The sequence below is a fragment of the Tenebrio molitor genome, chromosome 3 (genome assembly GCF_963966145.1).
Source record: "Tenebrio molitor chromosome 3, icTenMoli1.1, whole genome shotgun sequence".
Lineage (NCBI taxonomy): Eukaryota > Metazoa > Arthropoda > Insecta > Coleoptera > Tenebrionidae > Tenebrio > Tenebrio molitor.
In genome coordinates, this window is record NC_091048.1 from 29,239,295 (window position 1) to 29,267,290 (window position 27,996).

General features: G+C 36.7%; 2 protein-coding genes and 1 long non-coding RNA gene across 8 annotated transcripts in view; 2 read left to right on the forward strand and 1 right to left on the reverse strand.

Moving 5' to 3' along the window:
* Positions 1-25,976, reverse strand: part of LOC138125834 (serine-rich adhesin for platelets-like) — a 33,475-nt gene extending 7,499 nt beyond the window's left edge. The window contains exons 1-3 of one of the 4 annotated variants that reach the window (XM_069041370.1): positions 25,841-25,976; positions 11,163-11,212; positions 547-605 (exon numbers count right to left, since the gene is read on the reverse strand). In XM_069041370.1, coding sequence (XP_068897471.1) covers positions 547-605; positions 11,163-11,202 — 99 coding nt within the window. In that variant the 5' untranslated portion in view covers positions 11,203-11,212; positions 25,841-25,976. Of the gene's footprint in view, positions 1-546; positions 606-11,162; positions 11,213-11,387; positions 11,406-19,634; positions 19,666-20,736; positions 21,117-25,840 lie in introns of those variants that run through there. The other 3 variants (XM_069041368.1, XM_069041369.1, XM_069041371.1) reach the window with 3 other exon arrangements.
* LOC138125844 (uncharacterized) lies at positions 8,236-10,448 on the forward strand. Of its 2 annotated transcripts, none has more exons than XR_011157532.1 (3): positions 8,236-8,557; positions 8,606-8,869; positions 9,327-10,448. It is a non-coding gene; the product is annotated as an uncharacterized lncRNA (long non-coding RNA). The 2 variants fall into 2 exon arrangements; XR_011157533.1 differs by having other exon boundaries at positions 8,606-8,859.
* On the forward strand, positions 25,977-27,932 carry LOC138125843 (uncharacterized). Of its 2 annotated transcripts, XR_011157531.1 has the most exons (5): positions 25,977-26,583; positions 26,695-27,021; positions 27,069-27,207; positions 27,256-27,641; positions 27,825-27,932. XR_011157531.1 is itself a non-coding variant. In XM_069041391.1 (4 exons), the coding sequence occupies exons 1-4, from the start codon at positions 26,559-26,561 to the stop codon at positions 27,443-27,445; spliced, it is 681 nt and encodes a 226-aa protein (XP_068897492.1). In that variant the 5' UTR covers positions 25,977-26,558; the 3' UTR covers positions 27,446-27,740. The 2 variants fall into 2 exon arrangements, 1 of the variants encoding a protein (XP_068897492.1); XM_069041391.1 differs by lacking the exon at positions 27,825-27,932 and having other exon boundaries at positions 27,256-27,740.
* The last annotated feature ends 64 nt before the right edge of the window (positions 27,933-27,996 follow it).

Consider the following 27,996-nt stretch of genomic DNA (forward strand, 5'->3'; position numbering starts at 1 on the left):
TAAATGACAATACAACTATCATTACTTGCAACAATTTGTTGTTTACTAAACCTTTATTTTGTATCACCACTTGACCCCAAAACTATCAAAAGTTCCAAAATAATATTAATATGCAATTTGTCTAAAACCATTTACTTCAATATTTCGAAATGTTTCTTGGTAGTAAAAAATACAAACAAAACATGAACTTTTTTTCATTTAGAATGTCGTCATTTAGCTTTGATAAAAGCGTATTGTGTACACTTGGCCTATTAAGATTCTTGTTTTTCTTTATACGATATCAAGCTTCTTGCAAAGCATTCCACAAACTGGTAACATTGATATTGATTTGTGTTTCCGTTATCCATCAAGTTCATTCTACACGTGTTCTATGGGTGACAAATCAGGAGATCATGATGGCCATTTTACGTTTACAGTTGTCATTGTTTCATTTATCTTTGACACAGTGTTTTATTGGAAGCAGTAAATTACTTAGAATAAGTCAATTTTTTTTGTTTGTCTCTGTTTTATTTTTTTTTTTTTATATTTGTTTGTTGTTATACTTACGCCTGGTTCCGATGACAACGCCATACAAGCGACGCCCAAAAGGTACAGCCATAGCAGACCTGCAACAAGAGAAAACCATCTGAAATTGACCTCCGACCTGTCGACTTCCTGAACACGAAGGGACAGGAAAAATGAGTGAAACTGGTCCGTCAGTTTCGAAACGAGGAATTCGGCGAATAAAAGAATCATACGACTTCATTGTTGGAAAGTTAATTGTTAGAGCGCGTTTCTCACACTGTCGGCGTCTTTATTGAGTGCGAAATAATCCGGAAAAAATCGGAATTGTTGCGTAAAACCGAGCGAAATCGAGATGGAATCCGAAGGATGATCGATGCAATGGGAACTGGGTCTGGTTTCCTGCCTTCGACCTTTACCAATTGTGAAATTCTGTCGTTAAAAACATGACGGATTCGATATTAACACGACGAACGAATTAATTGCGGCCGATGCTATAGATCAAGGTCGCCATCTCGTCTTCGCAACAATGGGTTCAGCGAGAGGTGTCAAAATTTTTGCGATCCCGATGGTGGAAACCAGAAGGAAGAAACGCTCCGCTTTGTGACGCATCCAGAGCATTCTAATTCAGGTGACGACTTAATCACTTCCAGGTTGCGGTTCCGGTCGAACAATGGGTGCTCGAGATCTCACCCAAATTATGTAAAAGATCAAGATCTTCGATGGTAAAGTGAGCGGTACGGTGGGATTTCCGATGCCAGCTGATGGGACGTCGCTGGAGGTGTTTGCCCCGGAGGTTTGTATTTTTTGACGGTGACGATCTGGTAATAAACAAGAGTCGGTCGAGAAAAGGAAGCCATTAATTAGATTCCCTCCAGTTTTACTCTAGGGTTTCCGGCTTCTTTGCATGGTCTCTAAGGACAGTGGCATTTGCTTTCTTTGGTACAATTGAAAGTTGCACGAGGAAGTGTTTTATAACGGTGGAGATAAAGGAAAAGCGATCAAGAGAAAAATACAGTCAAGGATAATTAATATGTGGTGGAGAAGAAAAGGATGAGTGGAAGTGATAAATGAGAATTTTATTGAAGAAAAACGACAAAAAAGGAAGAGGACAAATGAAAAATGAAAGGAATCAATAAAAGATAAAAATAAAAACTTTTAATAGCAGACTAAGGAAAATAGTGAAGGATTAATAAAGAGAGCATTGATCTATTGTAAAAACGTGTTTTTATGAAGAGAAGAGAGAACTTGATTGGTAAAAAGGAATTTCTTGTAAATAAGTTTGTTGAACTTGTCTAAAGGTAGGATTTTTCCCAATTGCGTCTTCAAGAGTTTTTTTCTATTAAAAAAAAAAAAACAAAATCCTAGGAAAAATAAAGACAAACAATTCTTTTAAATGGGGAAAAAGTTCTATTAGGAGAGTGACTCAGAAACCATAAAAATTGTCACCTGAAAAAATCACCATAGAATCTGATCTGTTGTGAGAATGTGGCTTTAAAAAATGAAGGTCGAGAGCAAGAGCAAAAAAAATTTCCCTGCAAATTAGCAAAAAGAAAACTTATAATTTATTTCAAAATCAAAAATCCACCAACACTGCATTCTACCTCGAAAATACAACCGACAACGTCGCCAACTTTTGTTTTTAGTGTGTTTGGAAGTGTCAGAAAAACGTGGGGTTATGAAATAAAACTGTTGACAGTCGTTTTGGTCCTAGTTCATCGTGTTTTTTAAAATTCTTCGAAGCACTTAATGAGCGCTCGCTTTAATTTAGCGGTTAAAAGATTCCTTGTTTTTCGAGGCATTTTTATAATTTGATATTTGTGACACACTGAAGGTCAAATTTTGGCGGAAGGTTGGGCCAACTCAAAAAAAATGAAACTTATTCTAGGGATTTCGTTTTTTCTGCCAACATAATTCAACAGGTGGTGGATTTTTGATTTTGAAACAGATTATAGGGCATTTTTCAAACAAAGATAGTGAGGTCTTCCGTGGACAGTGGAGTTTTCAAGCTAGTGGATTTAAAAACTGAGAATGACAATGGGGACTAATTGATTAGAAACATCGTGTGCCAGGACTGACGGAAGTAAAATTAATTTTATTTATTAAAATCAAGTATGTATACTCAATTTCATATAAATGTGCATCTAAGCAAACCATGAAAATCTGATTTTCTGTTGGTATTAAAGCTAAAGCTAGTGACTTTGACTTTCAAAGTTGCTTGCTCTGCGCGAACCCGATGTGACTAATTTTTCAGTTTTTGTCCATTTTAACATTGCTGATTTCAAAAGCAATGTTACGTCTTTTTACTGATTAAATTAAAGTAATTCTTATTTGTTTTTGTCTTTGTATTTTTACCAAGTAAAGATTTATTGGACATGACCTTCATAAATGTGACTTTTGTAGTGTAACTAAATTAAAGGTGCTTTTACAAATGCACAGCTCACTTGATGAACATTTATATGAAATCAATTATATAATAAAAAATGTTTTATAAATAGAAAATGAGAACATTTAAAAAATTACACCTTAATTAAAGTCAGCGTTGGAGAGTCAATTGTGAACGCACCACTCGTCAGTTTGCAGAGTAAAAACCGAAGGTAAAAACACAAACAACGCAAAAAGTGAGGTTAGATTTAAACAGCTGATCCGTAATCCTCTTCAACGCCAACTTTGAGGAAAAATTAAAATGAACACCCAATATAAATATTTGTTTGACAGATGCAAGGTGTCAGAAATTGCAGAAGTAGAAAAGAATTACAATAAAGTTATTAAAATTTTAGGATAAAAAAATCACAATTTCACAATATGGATAAGCTAACTTCCTTCTTGCAGTTTAAATTTTTGAAAAATTTTCTGCAAATTCATCAAGAAAGTTTCTAGAATCTAACATTTTTTTGAGCTCAAAGCAAGTGCTTCAAAATCCAATCCTTACAAATAAAATAAAAATGCAATTCTTGAAGAAGCGAATTTCTTTGTATCTAAGCTATTAAAAGACCATATTATCAAGGTCACACGTTTTTCGATAAAAAAATTAATCAGTTTATTATTTAAAATTCAAAAACAAAGGAGTTGTGTATTTATTTATAATAAAACAGTATACAGTTTATTATTTAAAATTCAAAAACAAAGGAGCTGTGTTATTTATTTATTTTCTGGAATGTTAAGCCAATTAATTTCTTGCAATAGAGGTCGTTCCAGTTATTTTCACACTAATTGCATTTTTTAAAATGTAACAATTCAGCCATTTTGGAATACGTAAACCGGATAAAATCAAATTGAAAATGATTTTAACTTATAAAATGAAAAAAAAGTGTTGTTCCTGTTGACAGACTTTGGCCTCGATCAAATCCAACTGCATTTTTTGCCAACCTGCAAAAAATGAGATTCCAATTCCTTTGAACATCACAAAAATTCGTCACTCTCATCGTGGCCTTGAACCTCCACGAAAAACGTATTTAACGTAATACCCAGCAAAAAATTTGTGTCGACCATATTTCCCAAGTTTTAGCGCCCCACATTGATCTAATCTTGACCCATTTTAGTCCACTCGATGAGAAACTAGATACCAGGACCGGTTAGGACTTTGCAAATCTGTCTCGAAACACTTTCTTGTCGTGAATGAAAAGCCAAAATGATTGTTGCGGTCACAATCACGATTTTCTCACAGGTTTAATTTAAGTAATCCCGAAAATCTAAACCGCCTTATCTCGCCCCAATTTTTTCTTTTTCTTTCTGCAGCACCACTTTACAAGCTGCCAAATGTAGCAAACAAATAAAAGAAAATCACTTTTTGCGTCATGCAGTAATAATTGCGAGTTGATTTGGAGAACTAGAGCGACAGTTTTGTTTGCGCAAAAGGCAGTCAAGCTGCTTCTGAAATCGCGTTGTTGTTAATTAACCAACAAAATACCTTCGACTTTAATTATGTCGATTATGAATAGTACAAAAATGTGACACTTGACTTGAGCAACGGCGTGATCAGTGCTCATACCAACCAATTATAAACAAAATGAGATAACCAACAACAAAAAACCAAAAAAACTAGTACCTAATAATTCAGCAGAAATTATTAAAACCGATGACATTAATGGAAGTCTTGTTTAATTATGAAAATGCGACGACGAATGCAAATCTCCGAATTTGCATAAACGTTTCTTTGTCGATTCCGTTGAAATAAAATTTCACAATGGCCGAACGTTCCCACATTTTTCCAATCAACTCCTCCCTCCATTTTTAGAACCCTCCGCTTTCTACGATTTATCAAATGGCACGTTTTCACTCCGCGGTTTCCAATCGCCGCCATTTTCCGCCGCACTAAATAAAACCGCCGCCGTTGCACAACTTATTTACAACTTATCACAAATCGAACGGAAAGGTACACGCGCGTTTTACATAAGAACGCTCAGTTTTCGAGTTTTGCAAGCTCGCTTCCGCTCGATTTCTCGGCGGAAAAAAGCGTGGCGGTGGCATCCCGCCGCCCCTGCCCGGAATACCTAAACGCTGCCACCTGTTGAATAATGCAAGTCCAGACGCACGTGCAAGTCGAAACTCGTTGTTGGAAAGTTAGATAATTTGGGGTCAAATTACAATTATTATTGTTATTACTGCGGTCCGGAGGTTTCCGGTGTTGTGGCGGGGCTCCCGGAAGACCTTGTCGCGGGGGGCGCCGTCCCCGCGAGCTCCATTTGAGCTTCTTCGCCGCCGACAGCAGCTGGTGGTCGTTGCGACAGCGCGAAAGACTTGTCTTGGCGGTCCGATTGAGGGCTAGATAGGAAAGTGGCCCCGAGCGGAGACTGGCTGCGGCTATTTCCTCCGATTTCGGTCCGAATGCAAATCTAATTACACGTAACGGTTGCGTAATGGTGCGCTAATTACCGGTGAAACGGCCTTAACTCCTGGAACTGGTCGGTGGTAATTAAGAAGGCGCTGATCTTTGCGCAAGAAGACCCCAGAAGAAGTGGTAAATGGCAAAAGGCTGGTTGTGGGAGTTTGGGGTTGGGGGAGAGAAGGTGGTGGCAACAAGACTGTTTTTGCTGTTGCGAGGAAGGCTGGTGCGAAGGGGAATTTTCAAGCAATAAATCGAGAAAGTAGAACGAAAGCGAGAAACTTAATAGCTAATTATTTCATAATATTCTGTAATCAGAAAAATTGAGAGTAATTTTCTTAAACATCTGCTGCTATTAAATAAAGTAAAGTTTATTTTTTAATTGGTCCTTCATGATGCAGCGGGTGAAAAAAATTTGATGATGAAACCGGAGAAAATCTACAGAGCTACAGACGTGAGTTACTTGTTTGGCATACAGGCTGTTTGATGAAAAACGCCTCAACCCATAACTTTGTTATTTATTACCCGATTTCAATGAACAAAAAAATCAAAGATATGGTTTATCAAGCGCTACAAAACAGCCATAAAATGTTTTTTTTGGCGTTATCTTCAATAGCTAACGATAGTCAACTTTTTTTTTTAAATGGACACATGTAGTTTTTTAGGCTTGGTCTGGTAAGGTTTTTTTTTTCTGGATCTAATGATGTATTGAAAGTTATCATTTGGTTCATAGCTAACTTAAAAAAAAATAAAACATTTTTTTGTGGTTCAGCTTATTATAAAATTTTTAAGAGTGCCGTGAAAAACAATCGGAATACAAAGTACGATAAATGTCATCTAAACGTCAGCTTAGAAGTTTTCATCTGCTTTTTTAAACTTTTTTTATTTAAGTATAAAATAACATTGTCAGTCATGCAGGATAGCAGTCATTTGACTATTATTTTATGTTCGAGTGTAATAAAAATCGTAATTAGTCAAAAACAAAAAGTTAATAGAAAAAATAATAATAATTTAAAAAAAAATATTTTTTTAAATTATTATTTATGTTTTCCAAGAAAATGATAATAAAACTCTTCAAGATTGCACCTGAAAATTTCCAAACTCACACTTGACATTTGTTGCTATTTGTATTCCAATTGTTTTTCACGGCACACTTGAAAATTTCATAATAAACTGAACCACAATTAAAAATTGTTTTATTTTTTTTTCAGTCAGCTATGAACCAAACGATAATTTTTAATACATGGTTAGATTCAGAAAAAAAAACTTTATCAGACTGAGCCTAAAAAACTACATGTGTCCATTTAAAAAAAAAAAGTTGACTATCGTAAGCTACTGAAAATAACGCCAAAAAAAAATTATTTTATGGCTGCTTCGTAGCGCATGAAAAACCATATCTTCGGTTTTTTTGTTCATTGAAATCGGATAATAAATAAAAAAGTTATGGGTTGAGGTGTTTTTTATCAAACAGCCTGTATACAGTGCGTTAAAATAAATCAAAAATTTACCATTTTCAATTGTTATCTGTTGTCCATAATGCTGGATAAATTTAGAAAGGGTATAATTAAAGAAAATAGGGTCAAAAAAGCTTCAGAAAGAGAAGAAATCTTCTTTCTTAGGTAAACCACATGATTTCCTTTTTCCGGTCATCCCAATCTAGATTTTCATTTCTGTTTTCTGTAATAGTCCTTGTTTTTCGATATCGCAAAATGGCTTTTTATGGCTAGACCAGAACAATAATTTGGAACATGAAAAAAATGCTTGAACATTTTTGTTGTGTGAATATTCCACCGGTGATTTTCTTTTGGTTTTCCTCTTTTGTCAATTAAAGTCCATTCAAAAATCAAAAAAACCACCACCTGTTGCTTTAGGTTGGTAAAATTTAAAAAACCCTAGCTAGATATTTTTTCGGACTATGTTGGTAACTATAAATTATGACATTTATTTGATTCAAAATAAAATTCAATTCCGTTCATATTGTTTTATTAGCAGCACGTTTCATTTACTTATTGATTCTTATTATTTTTACTTAAACATGCCCAAAAAAGCAAGACATTTAATAAACACTTAACCTCAAAATTACAGTTCTCACCAAATTTTACACTAAACAGCGTTGCCGATAGTAATTATGGAGGAAAATGCGACGTTGGTGGTTTTTTGATTTTTGAATGGACTTTATATTTCACTATTTCTCAAAACTATTTCATATTTACTTTTAAGACACACTTTAGATATTATTTCTGGACCAGGGACCATTAGATACATTAAAGGATCGTTGAAAAACTCACACAAAATCAAAAAATGCTAGAATTATATAAAAGAAGTCCTTTATTTTTCAATTCCTAATACAAAGCAGCTTAAAATGTGTGAACCATAGACATTGTACACATCTTAAAAAACTGCCAAACATTCCCCTTTTGTTCCAACTCATTCAAATTTATTCTTATAGCATCTCCTGATTCACGACAGCTTATACCGTTTATAGTTATGTGTCTGTCGAGGAGAACCATCAGCACGATTATCACTCCTATATTAACAAGAGAGGTCTTCAATGCGTATTAACACCAGCACGACTACCGCTTTTCAAATTAATGAGGAGTCATTTTCAGTGTTAAACGCACTATTGTTCGATATTACTGTAAGTCGTGAATAGACGGAAGAGTCCAAAAACCGAAAAAGTCTTGAGAATATTTGGCACGTCAATCTTCGTGGGTCATCAATCTCTATGGCTACTCGCCATCTTCCCAGTTCAGATTTAAGAACAACATTACTGCATTCTTAATAAAAATAGTAGTGACGAATATTAGAAAAATATAAGCAGTAAAAAGTTAGGTGCTGGTGGGTATTAAACTGGGGTCCTGTCGAATGTAAAACGAGAAAGCGCCATCTAGCGCAGCTCCCCTACTCAACAATAAATGTGATGAGCCGCTGCCGCTGTCTCTAAGGTTCTCGTCTCGATGATAAATAAGGTAACGACAACTCATTTGTCATTTTTGAGACTCCAGATTAAAAGAGAGGACATTATCGATAAATACCATGTCAAACAGATTAAGTTAACATTACGCCAAATTAAGTGAAATGGAAATATTCGTCGCAACCGTTGTTCCGTTGTTGTTACATTATTTATTAATTTATTATCGAGAACCCTAGCTGTCTCGTCTCGGTCGATCATTTCTATCATTGTCATTTTGTCACATTTTTGAGCAGTGAGCTGGAGCACTGGATATCTTGGTAAGATTTTTCAATATTTAATACATGAGTGTCGGTGTTTATTTTTAGTAAAAGCCTCGATGAAAGCTATTTGTGATTTGTGATTGTGAACACACCACAGATTACGAATCACAGATCCGCTGTTTAAATCTAACCTCACTTTTTGCGTTGTTTGTGTTTTTAATATGCAGACTGACGACAGACGAGTGGTACGTTCACAAACGACTCTTCAACGCCAACTTTGACAGGAAATCATCGTAGTTGGCGTAAAAAAACACACAAATTTTAAGTGTGCCGCTAGTCTTCTAACATGAAACAGACTGGTATGCATAGGTAATCAATTTAAAAGTGTTCTAATGTTCTAATAAAATACAAGGCTTTGCTTGTTTGTTTAGAATTAAAGTATCCCGTTAATTTTTATAACTATAAAAAGAAATATATAAATATAATAAGTTTAATGACCTCCCTTTAGCTCCGGAGAAATGAATTCCTCCCGGGTGGAAAAAACTGCTTTGTCATTTCTATGATAAGAAAAATTATATAATTGATTACAAGACATTAAAATTTCAAATTTAATTACAACTCTTGGAAAACGTAAATATTGATATATCATTGCATACTTGTTTCCGCTAGGTTTCTATGCAAAATTTCTCGAAATTTACGCCAGATTATTTATGCAAATAAATAAGAGCGCTCACCTCAATTTTACATTTGCATACCTACCTAATTTTTAAGTACTTTTAACCGCCATTATGATTTTTTGACAAGTATTTGGTTTTTTTTTTTTTAGAAACATGTCAACAGAGATTATTTGTATCACCCGAAGACTTTCAAGGCTCGATCAGTACCCAAGATTTTTGAACAAAAATATCTCCTTTTGAATCCTGATAACCAGTACAATCGGAAAAAGCAGTGTACCAGAAACAGCAAAAGAGTTTTGTTGATAATAATCTTCCAAAAGAGCTCATTCCAGAACTTTTTTTGAAAGGGCATGTGAATGTTAATGCGAAAGAACTTGGATCAAAATGGAATAAAAATTAAATTAAACGTCTCGGTTTTAGTAATCTTTTATTGATAAAGTGGTTTTCTCGTTGGAACATATGACATAAAAGTCACCAGTTTTATTACCAACTCACAGTAATTAATTGTTGCTTAATCGAAAACCGACCCTCTTGCCATTCAGTAGAGTAAAGAGAGTAGAACTCTCACTCTCTCACTGCACTGAACGCAAAAACCCTCAAAGATTATAAAATTCCCATCGAACACTTTTACGCATTTTAAATCACCAACAAAAAAATTTATTACAAACTATAAAACCCGACCTTAATAAAAAAAAATAATTACATGACCTGCACGAAAGACAAATCTGAAATCCGCATCAAAGTGTAGTAGTCCATGGTCTCTTACAATTTACCACTGGTGAAGAACATGCAATTAAATTTTATCTCACGCTCTTCAGAGGTGTTAAACGTTATTTTATATTTTGCAAAATTTTAATTTAATTAATTACCGATGTACCGCAAGATTTGTTCAGTGTTGAATAGCATCCAACATAAAATTGATGGCTTACAAGGTATTAACGTCATCACCATATACTATAATTTAACGATCAGCAATAGATGGGTAAGTCATGATAACGAGTAAAAAATCAGTGGCCCCAAAACATATCTCTGAGTTACGCCACAGCCAAAACATTAATTAAAAGATGAGATCCGTGACAGATAGCGTCTCACTGATGTGTTAATGAAACTCAATTATTTTCAGCGGAGGGAGTTGCAGCCTTAGAAATGAAAGAATTGAAACATGATTTTTTAGCTTGCAACGAATTATGACAAAAATAAACAGATTTATCAAAAATAGCCGTCTTTTTGTGGACTTTTAACTTGGGAAAAATAAAGTGAAAATGTTTCTTGCCAATTTGTTTTCTTTTATTACCTAATAATAATTATATCGGGTGTTTTTTTTTAATTCATCTTAAAGTAGGCATTGAAGAGTCGATTGTGAACGCACCACTCGCTCGTCTGCAGAGTAAAAACACAAACGACGCATAAAGTGAGGTTAAATTTAAACAGCTGATCTGTTATTTGTTGTGCGTTCACGATCGACTCTTCAAGGCCAACTTTGAGAATGAAATTAAGTGAACACCCGATACCTTATAATAATTTTTTTATGAGAAATTATACGAAAACTTCTTGGAGATAAAACAAGATCTGACTATCAGAATAACTGAAAACTGTGCTCTTGTCTCAGATCTTCCTTTAAAGGAAGAACAAGAAATAATTTCCCTCGTCCTGATGACATTTTTGAAAAATATTCAAATTGTGTGGAACGAAATGGCAAATTAGAAAAACAATCCAATTTTAAAATTATTTTCTTGTAAATCCTTATTTGCAGTAAAAAACTTTTTTATCTTGCCATAAAAAGTCTCAAAAACTCTCTTTTCGTTGTCACTTTCTACATCTAATATAAAAAACTAGTTTCTTTGACATTTCGGGACCTGTTACATCTTGCGAGTCGACGAAATCGCTTTTCGCATGATTCCTCATCAACCTACGACCCCACTGAAAAAAAAATCGACCGATCGATTCCGGATCGAGTCTTCGAAGTCAACGAAAAGAAAACTCACCTCGAAGATTTATAGTCTTCATTCTGGTGTAGCAGGGCATTGCTAAGCCGCTGAAACAAGAAAAAGCAGTCAGCGTTTGTTGTGAAAATCACATCATGTGGGTGATTTTGAAACCGAACTAGTTTCGATAATTGGTGCGATTTCGCAAGGCATTGTGAGCGAGGCCTTACGGCCGTGAAAAAAATCCAACGAAAAATGGGAAAGTCAAGGAATTAATAAACGTACATAATTAATTACTTTCACTTTTGTTATTAGTTTGTGACACCGGTCGAACGTGGTAATAACGAAAAAGAAACCGTCCAGACCTTATCGATCTAGACCGAGAGCTGTGGGTGCGATCTCGTCGCAAATCACCCAAGAACAAAGACATTGTCTGAAGGAACGGGTCGCGTTAACGATCTGCGCTAATGAAATCCTGATACAATCTAAAATTTGAATGCCACCGGACTTATCCAGCCTCCGGTCGCGGTCGTTCCGTCCAGCGTGCGCGTCGTCGCCTCCCGCTACACCAAAAATCACAGCCGTTCGCGCTTCTCCAGACTTTCGAAATTGTGCAAAATCGACGACAATTAACATTTCGCCGGCGACCTCACGACAAAAATGTCACCCCGGTCCGGACAAACCCGTTCGCCAATCCGAAACAAAGCGAAATGTCAATGCAGTTGCAACAGCCTGACCCGATTACCTAAAAAGCGCAGCCCTAGATTTAGAGCGCGCTCCTGCGACCTTCCGCCCGGCAGGAGTGTTCAATGTTGCGTTGCCACGCGGATGCGCTCGGGGAAGCCCTGCGAAGGAGCAGGTAACTTTCGAGGGTTTTACCGTTCGTTGGTGAGGTTTTTTGGTCAAAAGGGAACACTTCGGAGTGGAAACTAGTGTCGGTGCATTCCTGCGACCTTCGCAGTCGCCGAATGGAATTGTTCAATGCTACAGTTCGGGTGCAATGTTGCTGTGTGGATATGCTCTGTTTGGTTCAAAACCGACGAGTTCTAAAGAATTTACAACTAGTCCGACAGCTCTTGACAGATCAGGATCTCGTACCGGTGAGCAAACGGACCAAAACTAAATACATATGGAATTGTGTTTCATTTTTTGTTGCTCTCTTATCTGACGCAACAAAGCTTAACACTTCTTGTATTTTACCCGATTAGGAATTTATAAGGCTTATAAAATATAATCGAAAAAGAAAAAGAATGTCAAGGTCCTTGAAATAGTATAACTTAATACATTTTTGGATAAAAATTTGCAATGTTTCTCGCTTGGGAAAAGTTATATTGGAAAAGTACTGGGCCGAAGGGAGAACCTTGAGGCACGCTCTATTTTATCTTCGGACATTCTAAAATAACAAATATAAAATAATACAGTTAATAAAGAAAAATAATGTTTCTGCTATGAATTTCAAATTTTTATAATTCTGTCAAAAAATCTTGAAAATACAAATTTTGGAAAATGTTTACAACAAATTGTTAAATTCGTTTTATTCTTCCTTTTCTTTTTAAAAATATTATTCTGTTCTTTTCGTTAAAAAATCAGAAATAAATATGTCCGTACTTATTTTTGCGTAAACTTTTTTTGTCATTTCCGACCTATTCCATTTTCCTTTTTAAAATTTTGCTGAAGTCAACACACCAGGAGCAACTTTTAAAAAGTATTTCGGTCGCCACTTGAAGGGACTCGGCTTCTACGGTGCACTTCAAGGATCTGTTTTAGCTCAAATGCTCAAATTCACTATTTATCCAGAACTTTCATGAAAATAAAAAATTTTTTTTTAATGAGATGCTTTTTGGCCTCCTCAACTCGAAATGACATGTTTACACATTTTGAACAGCTACGGTATCTTGATTTTTACACACTAACCAAACTATCTGTCATTTTACCGCACGGAGTGTGCAAACTAACACGAAAATTTCAGGGACCTCCAAAAAACAAAAACTGTTGGCTCAAATGTCAGTCTTTGACAGCTTTTGCAAAATTATTGGTTACAACAAATTTCAAATTTGAGAAAACGAGTGATGGATCGTCGGTCGCGTTTTAATCTAAAAACCTCGCGCTGTAAAATGTAGCCTACCGCATTTGTAATGTAAATAACTATTTATTTCAGGTTTCCCATAAAAAAACATTTAGATTCTTATAAGATGACACAAACATTTGTTTGTTTTTTTTTCCTTTTGGTGTTGGATAGTACAGTACAGCCTAAAGTATATTTTTTCCTGGTAGGCGGTTACGCGCGTCATGTACGAAATAATGCAACGAAATGCGACTTCCCTATTGGTTAGTGGAATACAGTAACCAATAGGGACGTACCATTTCGTTGCAGGATTTTGTAAATGGCGCGCGCAACCGCCTACCAGGAAAAATATACTATAGATAAACTTGTTTTAATGATTCTTTTTCGTCCTGACTGATAAACAATAAAAAACCATTGTAACGTTTATACATGGTTTTGAAATTAACTATCAACTAATTAAATATAAAAAAAATGGAGGACAAAAATGTCAGGGTCCTAAATACAACACTTGTTTCCTGATTCAGATGCAATACCCTCAGGTCAGCTAACCTTTTTGTACTACTCTCTTCAAACTGCAATTTCCTAAATTCTGTTGATGAAAATGTCATCCACATCCTTAGATCCTAGAGCGGGAACCACAGAGGTAAAAAACTTCCCTCTCTAGACTTCATTCTTTCAAGTTTTTTTTTTAATTTAATTTCTGTCTGTGGTGTTCCCCAGGGGTCTGTTTTAAGTCGTACATTATTTACCCCCAAGGACATTGTTCATAAAAAATGTCTTATTGTTAAAAACCACATAGTCAATTCAATTTTATTCTGTTTTATTTCATTAGTTTCTTTCGGGAGCACCAAAAGGTTCTGTTTTAGATCAACTACTATTCAACATTCTTGATAATGTCGGTCAGTTTTTTATAAAACTGGTAATAAATCACATTACAAAACAACATCTTAGTAAAATGAAAATGGAATGTGGTCTAGATAAACTTCTAAAAAATTTAATGATTTTTATTATTATTCGACATACAAAAAAACTCTTAGAGTAGAACTCTTAAAATAAATGGGGTCTATAAATTTAAAAAAGAGTTATTTGTGTATCAAGGCCAAAAAGTGCATGTTTTTCGTCCGAGGCTCAGTTTTCTGGCCGAGGTGCAGCCGAGGCTTGAAAAGAGGCGAGGACAAAAAGTACTTTTTGGCAGAGATGGATATTAATTTTTTTAGGCGACGGCGACGCCACGAACTACAAAGCAAAAGAGATCATTGGAAAAATTACAAATTTATTTTGTATCTACCTTTTCCAAATAGATAACAATTTTTTTATAGTATTTGTTTTATCAGCTTGCCAACAAAACTAGAAATTTACTATTTGCAATACAATTAGATTTTTATTTACATAATTGGTGACGGGACAATTATCGGTTTTGTCGGTTTCGTTGCTAACTTACTAAACAGATCAGCTGGCGCGACGTCAGTGTCCGAAAAAGAATTACTTTTCGTCCGCTTGTGAGTCCGTAAAATTAACGTTTTCATTAAGAGTGCTTAAAAAAAACTTAAAAATCCAAGAGTTTCTAAGGACTGTATTTCAAAAATGTGAAAATAATGAATTTCGAAAATCGAAAACCTTGACAAATAAAAAAGTTTAAGATAATATCTCAAGATCTACTTCACTGATTAAGTGATTAACTGTAGACCTTCAGTCATTACGTCATTATTGTTGGTACCAAAATCAAGTCGAAATATTCTTTTTTTCTAATTTTTTGGCTTGCCCAAGAATAAAAAAAAAACAAAAAAATTCAATAATTAATTTTCAAAATGCTCCTATTTTGATTGTCACTAATACTGATTAAGGAATTCCTGAAATCGTGACAGCCAAGTTTAATTTCTTTTCTATTTTGGACTATTAAGCATTTAGCTTCTTTCGGGAGTACCTACCACAGAGCACTGTTTTGGGCCAACTGTTATTCAACATCCTTTATAATGTCGGCCACTTTTTATAAAAGTACTAATGAATCATATTACAAAACAACTCAGCTAAAATAAAAAAAAGAATGTGGTCTAAAAATGTAATGACTCGAAATATGTACACACTTTTATCATGCGACGTACTAAAGCTCTTAGAGAGTAAAACTCTTGTTATCCCACTTAACAAATATTAAAAATGTTGCAATCTTGTCTCGGACAACGATTAGACCGTTTTCACCTCCTACGCTCTCCGTCAAACATTTTGGTGGTCACGTTAAAAATTGAAAAACGCGCTTAACAACCGAAGAGAAGCATTTGCGTTTGCAATTAGTGAAGAAACCGGCGTCCACCGCGTCCCCATTTTCGCACGTGCAGACTCGATCGTCGACGTCCCCGCGGAGACCTCTACGGCGCGTCAGGCGAGAAACCGTCCGGAAAGTTCCCACATATTCGACATTGTTTCCACCTAATATCGATTCTGGGGCGATAAACCGTGAATGGCGAGAAACGAAAGTTTCGCGCGACATTTTAAATTTGTCGAGGAAGCGTTCGCCATCGCGGATGAATATTAATGGAATGGACGTCGTCCCGTGAATGCGTAATTGCACCGAGCGACGCCCTTGCGTAATCGGTGCACCCCTGCAAAAATGCAATTCTGCGATTGTAAAGTCCGGGTTGTGATAGAAAGCAAATGGAGTTATATAAGGCGACCCATATATCCCGAAGAAAGTGTATTTTGTTATTTGCCGGGTTACGTAAACCGGGCGGTTTCAAAGGTCACCGGGTGACAAGTGGAGCTGGCGGGGGCGGTTGCGATTCTTCGGAGCCTCCTGCCGCCCCCGGAGCCGCTCGCGTGCGCGCTCCACGCACCATTTACCGCGTTCAGCGATGTGTGCTAACGCAATGGAAAGTTGGTCGTTACTCATTAAAAATAGCCGATACCAGTTGGTTTTCTCGCGGACTGGCCAACGAGAAAATGGACGCGACTCCCTGTTATGTCAGTGGATCATCTCGTTTACTTTCATCATCGCCAAAAAATGAAAGTGTAATTGGAGATCGACGCGTTAGACTGATTTGTTTTCACCTTTGGGGTTCCGCCGACGACACTTTCTCCGACCTTTGCCGAAACGTTCACTTTTGTTCTTTTGGGAAATTTCGAGGTCACGGCCAAGTTTACCCCGAGTGACCCCGCTCTCTCGGGTTTTCACCGGAAACTCTGCGCCAACAGGCAAAACTCCGGTGGGTCCGCACTCGGGCTTCCCCCTTTCGCAAATCGCAGGGCTCGGGGGTGCACCTGGAGCGGCCAATTTGCGCTCGCAATCGGTAATCGAAACACTTGCGGGGCTAATGAGGTACACGCAGTGTGCGTTACAAAGCCTCTCACTTCGTTACGCTATAAATAAAGTTGACCGTGTTACCTTCCGGCGAACGTTCGATTTGTATTTTCGCCAAAGTTGAAACTGTCAGAACCGGATTATTTATTTATCGTGTTGGTGCGCGTTAGAGTTGGCGAAGAATTCGAGTGTCGCAGATTAGGCGGACCTTCGAGGAATCGACCTCTCGGCTGGGCAATACAGTGTGGCCTAGAAAGAAATGAAACTCGCGCGGAAAGCGACATTTTATTCGAGTGCAGCGCGAAGAGATACATTTAAAAAAAAAATAAAAAATCCGCCATCTTTTTTTTATTTGGTACATTTGGCAGAGAATAATTGGTGCGCCTAGTCATTTGTCAAAGAGTTGTCTGTTGATTCGCTTTCTAGGTTAAGATTCTAGATGTACCTACAATGATAAATTTTGACTTTTGAACTGTCATATTTGTATTTGACAGTCAAGTGTACCAACGTAAAATCGTAAATGTGTTGCCAACTGAACAAAAATAATTTCAATCATTGAAACTTACTCCGTATTTATAAAAATCAATTTGTAATAAAGTTTCGCTTTTTGTACAGTGTGATTATGAAATACATAACAAAACTAAACAATTAAAAAACTCAAAAGTGATTTTTCATTAAAAAAAATATTTCAAAATTTCGAGAAATCTTAGTGTAAATCTATCGGGTATTCACTAAAATTTCCCGTCAAAGTTGGCGATTGTGAACGTACCATTTGTCAGTCTGCAACAAGTGAAGTTAGATTTAAACAGCTGATCCGTGATCCGTAATCTGTGGTGCGTTCACAATCGACTCTTCAACACCAACTTTGACAGGAAATTTTAATGAACAGCTGATAGAACTTATTTCGATGTGTTTACAGCGTGGCCACGAAATATCTCATAAAACTCGAGCTATTTAGCAATTCAAAATTTGAACGGTAGTCCAAATTGTTTTTGACATACTTAAAAAATAGTTTCATGGAATGAGGTGTACCACAAGGATCCGCTTTTAGGCCCCCTATTATGTTCAAATAATTTATCGAGTAATTTCGTACAAAATGGATATTTTAAGATTGTTTTAAACATTTAGAACAAATGTAGATACCGTGTAATTATAAAATAAATACACGTCAAAACGCAAATTTCAAAAAATACGATTCGATTTAAAAAGAACTAAATTTTGAGAGTCGAGGATTTATCTCCAAATCTTTACAGCGTGACCTCGAAATATCTGGTAAATCTCAAATTAAGAAAAAACTCAATTGTCTTTTGTCACATTCAAAACACCTTCAACATTTTAATTTCAATGATCCCTGAGACAATTTTTAAAAAGTAAATTTGATTTAAAAATTCTGAAAAATCACTCCTTACTGTAGAACTTATTTTAGCAGATTTACAGTGTCTCAAATTTCGGATACTTTTTAGTTAACCTAAGTAAAAAGACGAAAACATTGTTTTTACATTTTTTTCAATGCTCTTAACTCGACAATTTGAAAATTGTAATCGTAAATTTCTAAATTTTATTTCTTCTGTTAAAAACACCTTCAAAACATTTATTTTCATTTTTTATATTACCCACGGATACATAATTTTAAAATCTCACCGTTAAGTCTAGGACTTATTTCGATAGATTTATAGAGTGACCTCGAAAAGTCTTATAAATCTCAAAAAAAAACTGAATTGTTCTATGACACACATAAAATACCTTCAAGGTTCTTATTGCATTCTTTATGATCTCTGACATTTCATAAAAAATAAACTGGATATGAAAATTTTCAAAATTTTTACTGTTAACTTTAGTAGAACTTATTTGAACAGATTTAAACAAAAATAAATTCCAAGTATTTTTTAGTTTACAAGAAAAATAATAAAAACTGTTTTGATATTTTTCTTGTAGAATTCTTCTCTCAACTCGACAATGTACCTACTTTGACAAATGTATCGGGTGTTCATTTAAATTTATCCTCAAAGTAGGCGTTGAAGATTCGATTGTGAATCCACCACGTATCAGCTGTTTAAACCTAACCTCACTTTTTGCGTTGTTTGTGTTTTTACTCTGCAGACTGACGAGTGGTGCGTTCACAATCGACTCTTCAACGCTAACTTTGAGGATAAATATCGGGCCTTCAAGTAAATATATATTTAGAGTAGGCGTAGGCGACATTCTAGTTCTGTTAACAGTGTAAAGTAATTTTTGTAAATAACCAATTATTCTCCGGAGTTACACAGGTTACATAATAAGCTTTTTCCCAATTTCATATTGTCATATTCCGTGGAGGGAGAATGCACTACAAAAATTAAAAATAATTTCTAACTTAATTTTATTTTGTTAAAATGTCAGACGTTTCTTGTGTCATTTTTTACGCTGGAAAAAAAACAATTGAATTTCCATAGGTTGTTCTAAATATAAATTTATTTGAAGGCCCGTTATAAACGAACACCCGATACAATGTAAACTAAAATATGTATAAAACATGATCCCAATTCTTATTTTAATATTAATATTTTATATAAAAAATCGTAATTTCATTGACTCCTGTTTTTTAATGTTGACTTATTTTTTACAGAAATTTTGGATTCATAAATTTGACGATTTTCGCTCCAACGTTGACGAATTTTTTTCACAAAAATGCCTGTCACAACTCAAATTTCAGACAATTTAGGAAAGCAACAATGGTATTCACCATAAAAGTACACCTGAAACTTTCATCGAATTGTCTCGTGACACGCTCGAGAGCCGTTTAAAATTTTGATTCCGATTTTTTAATGCTGATTCACACTGCACACAAAGCTCGATTTCCTCCAGAAAAAAAGAAAGTCAAGTGAAAAAAAAATTATTGCGCGTTATAAAAAGATCCGTTAATATCGCTGACAGCTGCCACAAATCATGCCGATTTTTTTGTTAAACCAGCAGTTAAAGATCTATAAACTCGAGAATAATTATTGCTTACGACACTGTTGCAATGAAAATAAAGGTAATTTAGATCGAGAGAAAACTGAAAGTGTCACGAAAAAACCTAATAATCGATCGGTCAGTATCAAAACAAAATGTAACAAGTAATAAGTGGAGAGATTTTGAGTCGTTTCTTAGTGTAACAAATTAAAGCGAAATGAAAAATTTAAAATTCGATACGTACATGTCTGGGTTGTTTTCTTGCTTTGGAAAAGCCTTGGCGGAAAATGTCGGAAAAGCGACCCTACCCGAGCACCAAACCCGCCCGACTGAAAATCTCTGGAGGCTCTTGCGGCATTTAGCATTCCGGAGGTCCGAATTTCATGGTCGCTCTTATCGTATATTAAAGGTTGGACAAGAAATCTATTGTAGTCCTTCCTAATGTTTATACGCGCGAGATTGTGGGAACCGATGAAAAACAAAGAAAAATTTCCACACAAAAATTTTAACGACCATTAGAATAATCCGCTCATAAATACGAGATGCAGCCTTTTATCAGAAAACCCGCTAATTATTGCATAAATTAAAATACATTAGACAAATTAATCGCAATATTTAAATCGAGAAACGGCGTGACCGGACCTTCCTTTCTAAAACTTTATGGTCCGAACGAATTTCCAAAATTACGCATTCGCAAAAAAACATAATTGCGACGTGGACGAGAGGAAAAATGAATAATAGAAGCGTGATCGAGGAGGAATTTATTCTTGCACAAAAAATACAAGACTCCCATCAGTCTTCTGTGACCTTAAATCTCTTGTCCCAGTTAGTAAAAATGCAATGATCCGTCGAGAAAAAATGATCGACGATGCTTGTACGAGTCGCGTGCAATGAAGCCATCAAATCACGGTATTGTTGAATAAATTGTTGATTTTATTGTTGCCCAATGACACATAAATTACGGTAGTTTTAGACAAATCGCCAAAGTAAAAGTCAACCGGTGTCGTATAAATTAAAATTGCCATTTAACAAAAAGAGAAAAAAAAAATTATTGTTATCGTTCCTTTCCCGCGACCGGGTCCTCCGCCCAGACCAGGACCTGTCGAGCCACCCAAAGAACCGGAGACCTTGCCGCAGCCTTCGTCGACCACATGTCGTAACAATTAACTCATTTTAATGCCGTTTCCTACTCCAATCTAAATCAATTTTATTAAGAGACTTAATTCGGGAATTTAAAAAAGGACACCTACGCACCATTGACATCTTAATTCAAATGTCAAATACTCTCGAAATTAGAGCCTCGACCCTAACGCGACGGCCGAGGATTGATTTGTCCCGATTCTTACCTCGAAGGAGTCGCTCCTCATCCAGGTCCATTATCCTTGATCACTGCACGTTATCACTGCACCCGGGAGGCGTACAGGCGGGCAAACAACGCATCGCGCACAACGGAAACCACAAGCTGCAAAAACCACCTAGCGCTGTCGAGGATAGTTGCGGTGTGTTAACAGAGCGAAGACATATGAAAGTGCGGACCGAGGCGGCGTCGGAGGTCGTCGACGTTCGTCGGCTCGCGCTCAGCTCGGCAGGAGCGCCACCCCCGCGAGGGAAGCTGTGTCGACTCGGGGGCGGTTACGCAAGGGGACAAGGCAGGAGAAGCGGATCTGGAGCGGTGACGTCGAGTCGCAATTCCAGGCGGAATGAGAGTGAACGGACAACTTTTACTTGTGAGAGGTGCTCGGTGCACGGCACGACCAAAAGGTTTTTGTGTGAACAGAACGGAATCCGATTTGATGGAAACTGCAAACAAAGCCATTTTCGATGGCGGCGGCGCGTTTATGCAACGAGTCGGTGTGCGACGAGCAGGAGAAAGCGTCTTGACATTCGACGAAACCGTCGAATTTATGTAACGGTCATTAATAAAAGAAAAATACCAGAAAAATGCCGACTACAATTATTACGGCCGGCCGAGAGTCGCGGCGATGTGGCAAGAACCCCGCCGCAAAAAATACGCTGCATTGCAGAAATATTTTGCACAAACTGGCGAGTTCGTTGACTCGAATTTTCGATTATCGCTTGCGCAACACCCCGAAATGCGAGTGCCGATAGTTCGACGCGTCTCGGGTGCATCCACCGTGACGCCGCTCGACCTTCTGGGCCCTTTCTTGCGGCTGGAGGACAACCGCGATGACGACTCAACCGCATCTCCTCGGACGCGGTGACACAACCGGGAGGCGCCCCTCAGCGCCTCTCCAACACGAGATCGCATCTTGCTTTCCGATTTCGCAGATATGCAACGCGCAACACGACCTGACGTGGGTAATCCCCAGGACGTTTCGGTAAACTTCTGCTCGTGGTGCTGCTACAACCAAAATATTTTTATGCTCAGCTGTTGCTCTAGAAAACTGGAATGGCACTCCTACACCTGTCAGTACAAGCAAAATAAAAAGAGTAGAAAAAAATTATATGACTGGTACAAATCGGTTCGTTAGACCCTATTATAACACGTGTTGGAAAACATTTGTGGTCAAGTGGCCTGGTTCTTGTTTTTGCTTCCGGTAACGTATAGCGTGGCTTTAGCAGGAAGCCTTAGAACGAAAGAGTAAAAGTCGATGGCCATCAAGAAGTATTTCAGAAACTGTTGAAAGAGTTAGGGAAATAATAAACAATGAACGTAAAACTTCAATTTGTCAGTTATCACAACAAATGAAGGTAATACAGAGTATTTCACGAGTGATATTGAGCCCGACGGAATTGAAAATGCAACCCACAATTCATTTCCAAAGTTAACGTAGATATTTGTTTTTCAACTTAAAAAACATAAAACATACAGCGTGGTCAACAATGACTGAATCTGTTGACAATGAAACAATTGAAAAGTACTGGTGTTTTTTGTCTCGTAATTGGCACTGACCGGATTTTTTAACTTGAGACGACATTAAAAACATTTTTGGTTATGCCGGTTATGTTTGTTATTACAAAAATGAACCTTTGATGGTAAATTTCAAATTTGCCAAATTTCATTGTTACCAACAGATTCAGTCATTCTTGATCACATTGTATTGTGAAAAAAACGAAGAGTTTTTGGGAAAATGTTTACTGTCTGCATAAACGCGCAATAACAGAAGTGTTTTTATTATAAAGTCTGTCTCAATTCTAAATTTCCACCAACACTGTATTCTACGTTAAAAATACAACCGCCAGCACTGTTTGATGGAAAATACGTCAGGGTGTACTACTTATTTGTGAGGTTATCGTTCTCTGTGTCTGTCAATTTCCGTTTTTACAACTCAAGATTTAAGAATAAAGGGAAGGAATGAAAACCTTGTTTTATCTCTTTGAAACATTTTACTAGAGCATTTTTCATTTTAAGTTTTAACGTCAAGTAAATTATATGTAAAGTCAATTCGTTTTAATAAACAACTGTCAATGTCAAAAATTCTTAAAAGACCGGACTGTACCACCCCAGATTCCCCAGAATATCCTATTTATGGACCAGATGTAAAATGGCTTTTACATTAAATATTTATTGAGGTTATGTATATGTTGCACTTTGCCGTTTTTCTATCCCAATTAGTACCCAATTACACAAATCACAATATTCCGCGACCGGTACGAAAGTACCTATAGAAAAGTGATAAATATTGTTTATCTGTTAAGATCTTACACATCAAAAGCAAGAAGAAATGAAGGTTTGTACGGAATATTTACTTGAAATCCAATAAATCGGGAAATGTGAACGGTTAAATAAAATGTGAATTGAAAGATAAAAGGCAGAAACTAGTTAAATGACTCGTTTGGTAAAAATTGGGGGACAAAAAATCTTGAAAAAGTTTTGCGAATTTTGCAAAATGTTATAGAGAAAATTTTCATCAATAGGCGAGTTCTTCCACTGGTTAAATTTAACACACGTATTTCAGATACACCCTGTATGTCTTTTGTCATCGTTCGAATATAGTAATAGTTATTTATTTAACGAGTTCGTGTGTAATTTTGGCTTTTTTTGGCATGAGTGGACCAGTTTAAAACTCGAGTGAAACGAGAGTTTTAAAGGTCCACGAGTGCCAAAAAAGCCCAAATTACACAAGAACGAGTTGAATACAACGTTTTTTTGTTCGACGAGCCCCTTAAAGGCTCCAAATCGCTAAAAATCTTTAAAATTAGCTTGACGTTTCGTTTTGACAAGTTGTCAAATTTATCAAAATCCGTTCACACAGGCGAAAATTCTCAAATTCTGACAGTGTCGAACAAAAAATTCATTTTTGTAATGACTAATGACGAACTAGCTAGAACTTTTTTTTGTTAGATTAGACAGTTGGCAAAGATTAAATTGTTACATTATTGTCGAATGTCGTTGCCATAATGATTGAGTTTCCAAAAAGGAGTAGAGCGTCAATAAGCAAGCAGACGTAATGAAAAAGTACAAAATTGTAGAAGCAAATGACGTGACCCATAACCTAACTTTTTAAAAGCCCAAATTCGCGGTAAAAAGATGTGTTTACAAGACAATTGTCGTATTGTAACTTTTTCGTAAATGTCAGTTGTCACAAATAAAATTATTGGACGCAAAGCCATCATGGATTCATAATTTCATTTTAAAACAATACGATATTTAATAGCCACGTTCACTTTGGAAACGTATTGTGGGTTGCATTTTCAATTCCGTCAGACTCATTATCACTCGTGAAATATCCTGTATATTGTTATAAAGTCCATTCAATAAACATCTGGACTGTCAAAATCAAAATTGCAGTTAGGTTGGTTAAATCACTAGTTATTTTCATATTGCCCAGTTGTTATCTATGATTTTTTAATTTTTCAAACTATTCATTTGTTTAAATTGACATTGTCAAATAAATTGCAAAATTATTTAAGTGTATTTTGTAAAGAGGTTAAAATGGAAAGTTCAAAACGAACTAGGGTGGTTTTATTGGCGCAAGAGAAGAGGGCCATAAGAAATTATTATGAGGAACAAAAAAAAAGTGATAATAACGGGAAGAAATTACAAATTTGTGCCAAAGCCGGTCCAGTATTGTTAACTAAGAATTGGTGTTCGTTCTTGTGATTCACAAATCAAAATTTTGGAGAGATAAGTGTTAATCAAGTGTTAAATAATTTTCTTCTGAATAAATGAAACAGATTAGTTTATTTTGGATGATTTTGGTTGTTGTTTAATTTGTTACCGGTTTTCAGCTTGTCGCGTGTTTTTTATAAACTTTATTAAATTGCTCTAATTCATTTAGTTGCTGCATTTCACTTCAAGTGTTCGAAGCAATGAATGATTCAAAACATTTTTAATTCAATGAAAATGAAAACATAACCTAAATATATTTTGTAACTAGATTTTGATGTCGGTACACTCTAGCGAAAATTTTTTATATCCAAGTACAGTCAAAACAAGCATTTTATTTAAAATTTAATTTTGACAGTCCAGGAGTTTTTTGAATTTATTATAGATTTTTATAAACAAATTGTTAGAACTTTAAATTATGTTTTAGTTAAGCCTGTAACACCGAAATTGTTCACACAACACACAAAAGCATGTACTATTCCGGACACGGAATCTTGGCCACAAATGACATTTAACTGACAAATAGGTGTGAACTGGCCTTATAGAATATAACCCAACTTTTGACTCAATAATGCCATTTCCCTGCTTTTTTGATGTCACAAGAAAAACTTCAAAGCGATTTTTAATAATTGTCATTTATTAATGACACTAATGCTTGGTTTACATAATTTTTTTTAGAAATGTCTAAAAAATGTTGGCCAAGATTCTGTGTCCGGAATAGTACCATCGGGGACAAATTACTTTGGTCGTCAAAGTCAATTGACTGACATAAAGTTGTAAAGCAAGCATTAGGACGGTTAACCTTATTTTTTACTACTGTCAACCACTGTCACTGTCAAACTTATCATTGCAAAAATGGACAACTGAAGGAGATATTCCTAGGAGGAAAAATCGAAAAGGTTTCCACAAGGCAATTTGACCCATGGGCAATCCCCCAGAAACAAGGGAGATGATTCTAAATTTTTGAATGGTGGAAGGTGCCATATTTTTGACAAGAGAAAAGTTAATAATTTGAAATTGTTATCACTATTGACTTGACGTTAATGCTTGGTTTACATTAATTTGTTTTGAAGTGACAGAAGAATGACGACCAAAGTACCGGGTGATCAAGAAGGACTGTTTAAGTTGGCAGTACAATTAAGAAAAATTTTTAATTCGGTTATTTATAACACTGCAACCGGATATGTTTTGTTGGTTTATTTGACAAATATCTGATATAGGTATAGCATTAACAACGACAAGCCATCAACAACCGACAGTTACTCCTGTTATACGATTTAAAATACCATTCAGTGTTACCAACTTAAACAGTCCTTCTTGATCGCCCCGTATTTTGTCCCCAATAGTATTCCTAGGGCAAAAACGTGCACCTTATTTACCAAAAAAAATGAATATCTCCACCATCTATCTCTCAAGACATTCCAGTGGAAACTTAACGTTTTACAATACTCGTCAGTGTCAAGACGACCAGCAGCACGCGGTCCCCATTTTTTTGGTGGCGAAGCCTTCTCCACAAACCCGCGACAAATCCTGCCGTCGATCCTTGCGCCGACCTCACGCTCCGTGACCCTTCTAAGTTTCTAAGTTTCAAGGCCCCTCCACTTCCTTGAACTAAGCCAATATACTGACATTTGCATATTATGCAAGCGCGAATTTTTTCCACACCGCACCATTAACACAAAACTGAAAGTGGTCAGGATTTTTTGCCGAAAACGTAAATCAGGTCGGCCGGCCGGACCAATCACCGACGTGACTTCCACCCGTCACTGCAAATTTTCGTCTCGCCGCAAAACACACCCGCGTGCGGTCTTTTTTAGACGTGTCTCTCGACCGTTTGCGAATCTCTCTATAGACGCGCTTATCGATCAGTCAAAATAAACATGTCGATTTTGGCCCGTCTCCAGACCCTGCCCCCGTATTCGTGCAACGTATGCAACCATAAATTTGGGTGAATTAAGAAGTGTTAGATTATCGGACGTCAAACACGCACTTTTTTTTATATCTGCGCATCCTTCAACCGGATGGATTTATTTCGATAGAGCGGTGGCGACCCTCCGGCGCCTGAAAACAGCGACACCAGTGCCGACGGGACGCAACATGAACGCGATACATCTCGTTCTAGGTAAGAGTCGAACAATTCGCTAAACAAACGTCGGGACAGGTCAGTTTTATTTACACGAATAAACACTCGCGACGCATTCCGTGCGTAACGTGGAATCTTGGCGTTCCGCAGGGGTGCTGTTGGACGTAGTGGTGGCGCTCCAGGTCCCCGAGGGCGTAAACAAAACCGAAAAATTCATCTACGACAGGTGCAAGAACAACACGGACGCGGCGACGCTCAAGAAAGTCCAGAAAACTCTGACGGACTTCTACGAGGCGTCCAAAAACGTGCAGAATATCTGTCCCGACAAGAAGAACCAGCTGGTGCAGCGCATGGAGCACTTCGCCGTCGTCATCCAACCGTGCTTCGCCTCACCGGAAGAAAAATATCTACCCACTTTTTTGGACGAAGGATTTTTCGAATTCATGGAGTTGGTGTGCGCCAACCGCACCTTCGACAGTGAGTACATCGTGGCGATTTCTCGCCGAGAACTCAGTCTCTTCTAGTTTACTTCAGCGGCCAAGGAATCGACTGCAGGGAGGCTCTGGAGGAGTATCCACCTGGAAGGGCACAGATCGAGGAGTGCTCCAGGAAGTTGTTCCAGAGATTCGGCGACGAAGTCGTACAATTCGAGGCTCTGTGCCGGTAAGAGACAAATCAGTCGAGACTTTGCGTCAAGCTTTCATTTTTTAGGGACTTGAGGAGCGCGGAGGAGTGCTTTGGGCAAGCTATCGAGGAAACTTGTCCGCATTTTGTCGCTTACGAAGTGCTCAACAGCAAATTCTTCCAAGCTGTGGGAAAGCTCTGCAATTCTGCGATGACACTTGGTGTGAACACTGTCGGGGTCGCAGTCTTGACAAGCTTTTTCTCCCGAGTCGTATAAAAAGGAAGTGTACTAAAATAAAATGTAATAAAAAATGAAAAATCTACAGTTGCGCAAGCCGAAGTCGAAGCTTTTGTCGTGTAAGGGCGAGCTTTATCATGTTGAAACGTAGTTCTTCAAATGCTATGACATGGCGCTCGACGGAAAAAATCTGTCAAGTGAAAATTCTGATGTTTAGAGCCGCAATTAAAAAAAGGCAAAAAAAATTTCTTTCAAGCTGATCTATAAATGGAACGTTCAATAACTTTGCGATGTTAATTTTTGTAATGATTTCGTCAATAAAATGAGAACCAGACGCTCTTTATCTAGTTATTACAATGTAATGAACCTTTATCTGTCAAGTGAAAATTCTGATGTTTAGAGCTGCAATTAAAAAAAGACAAAAAAAAATCTTTCAAGCTGATCTATAAATGGAACGTTCAATAACTTTACGATGTTAATTTTTGTAAATGATTTCGTCAATAAAATGAGAACCAGACGCTCTTTATCTAGTTATTGCAATGTAATGAACCTTTATCGTCCAACCGAATGTACCGGAATCGATCCTCGAC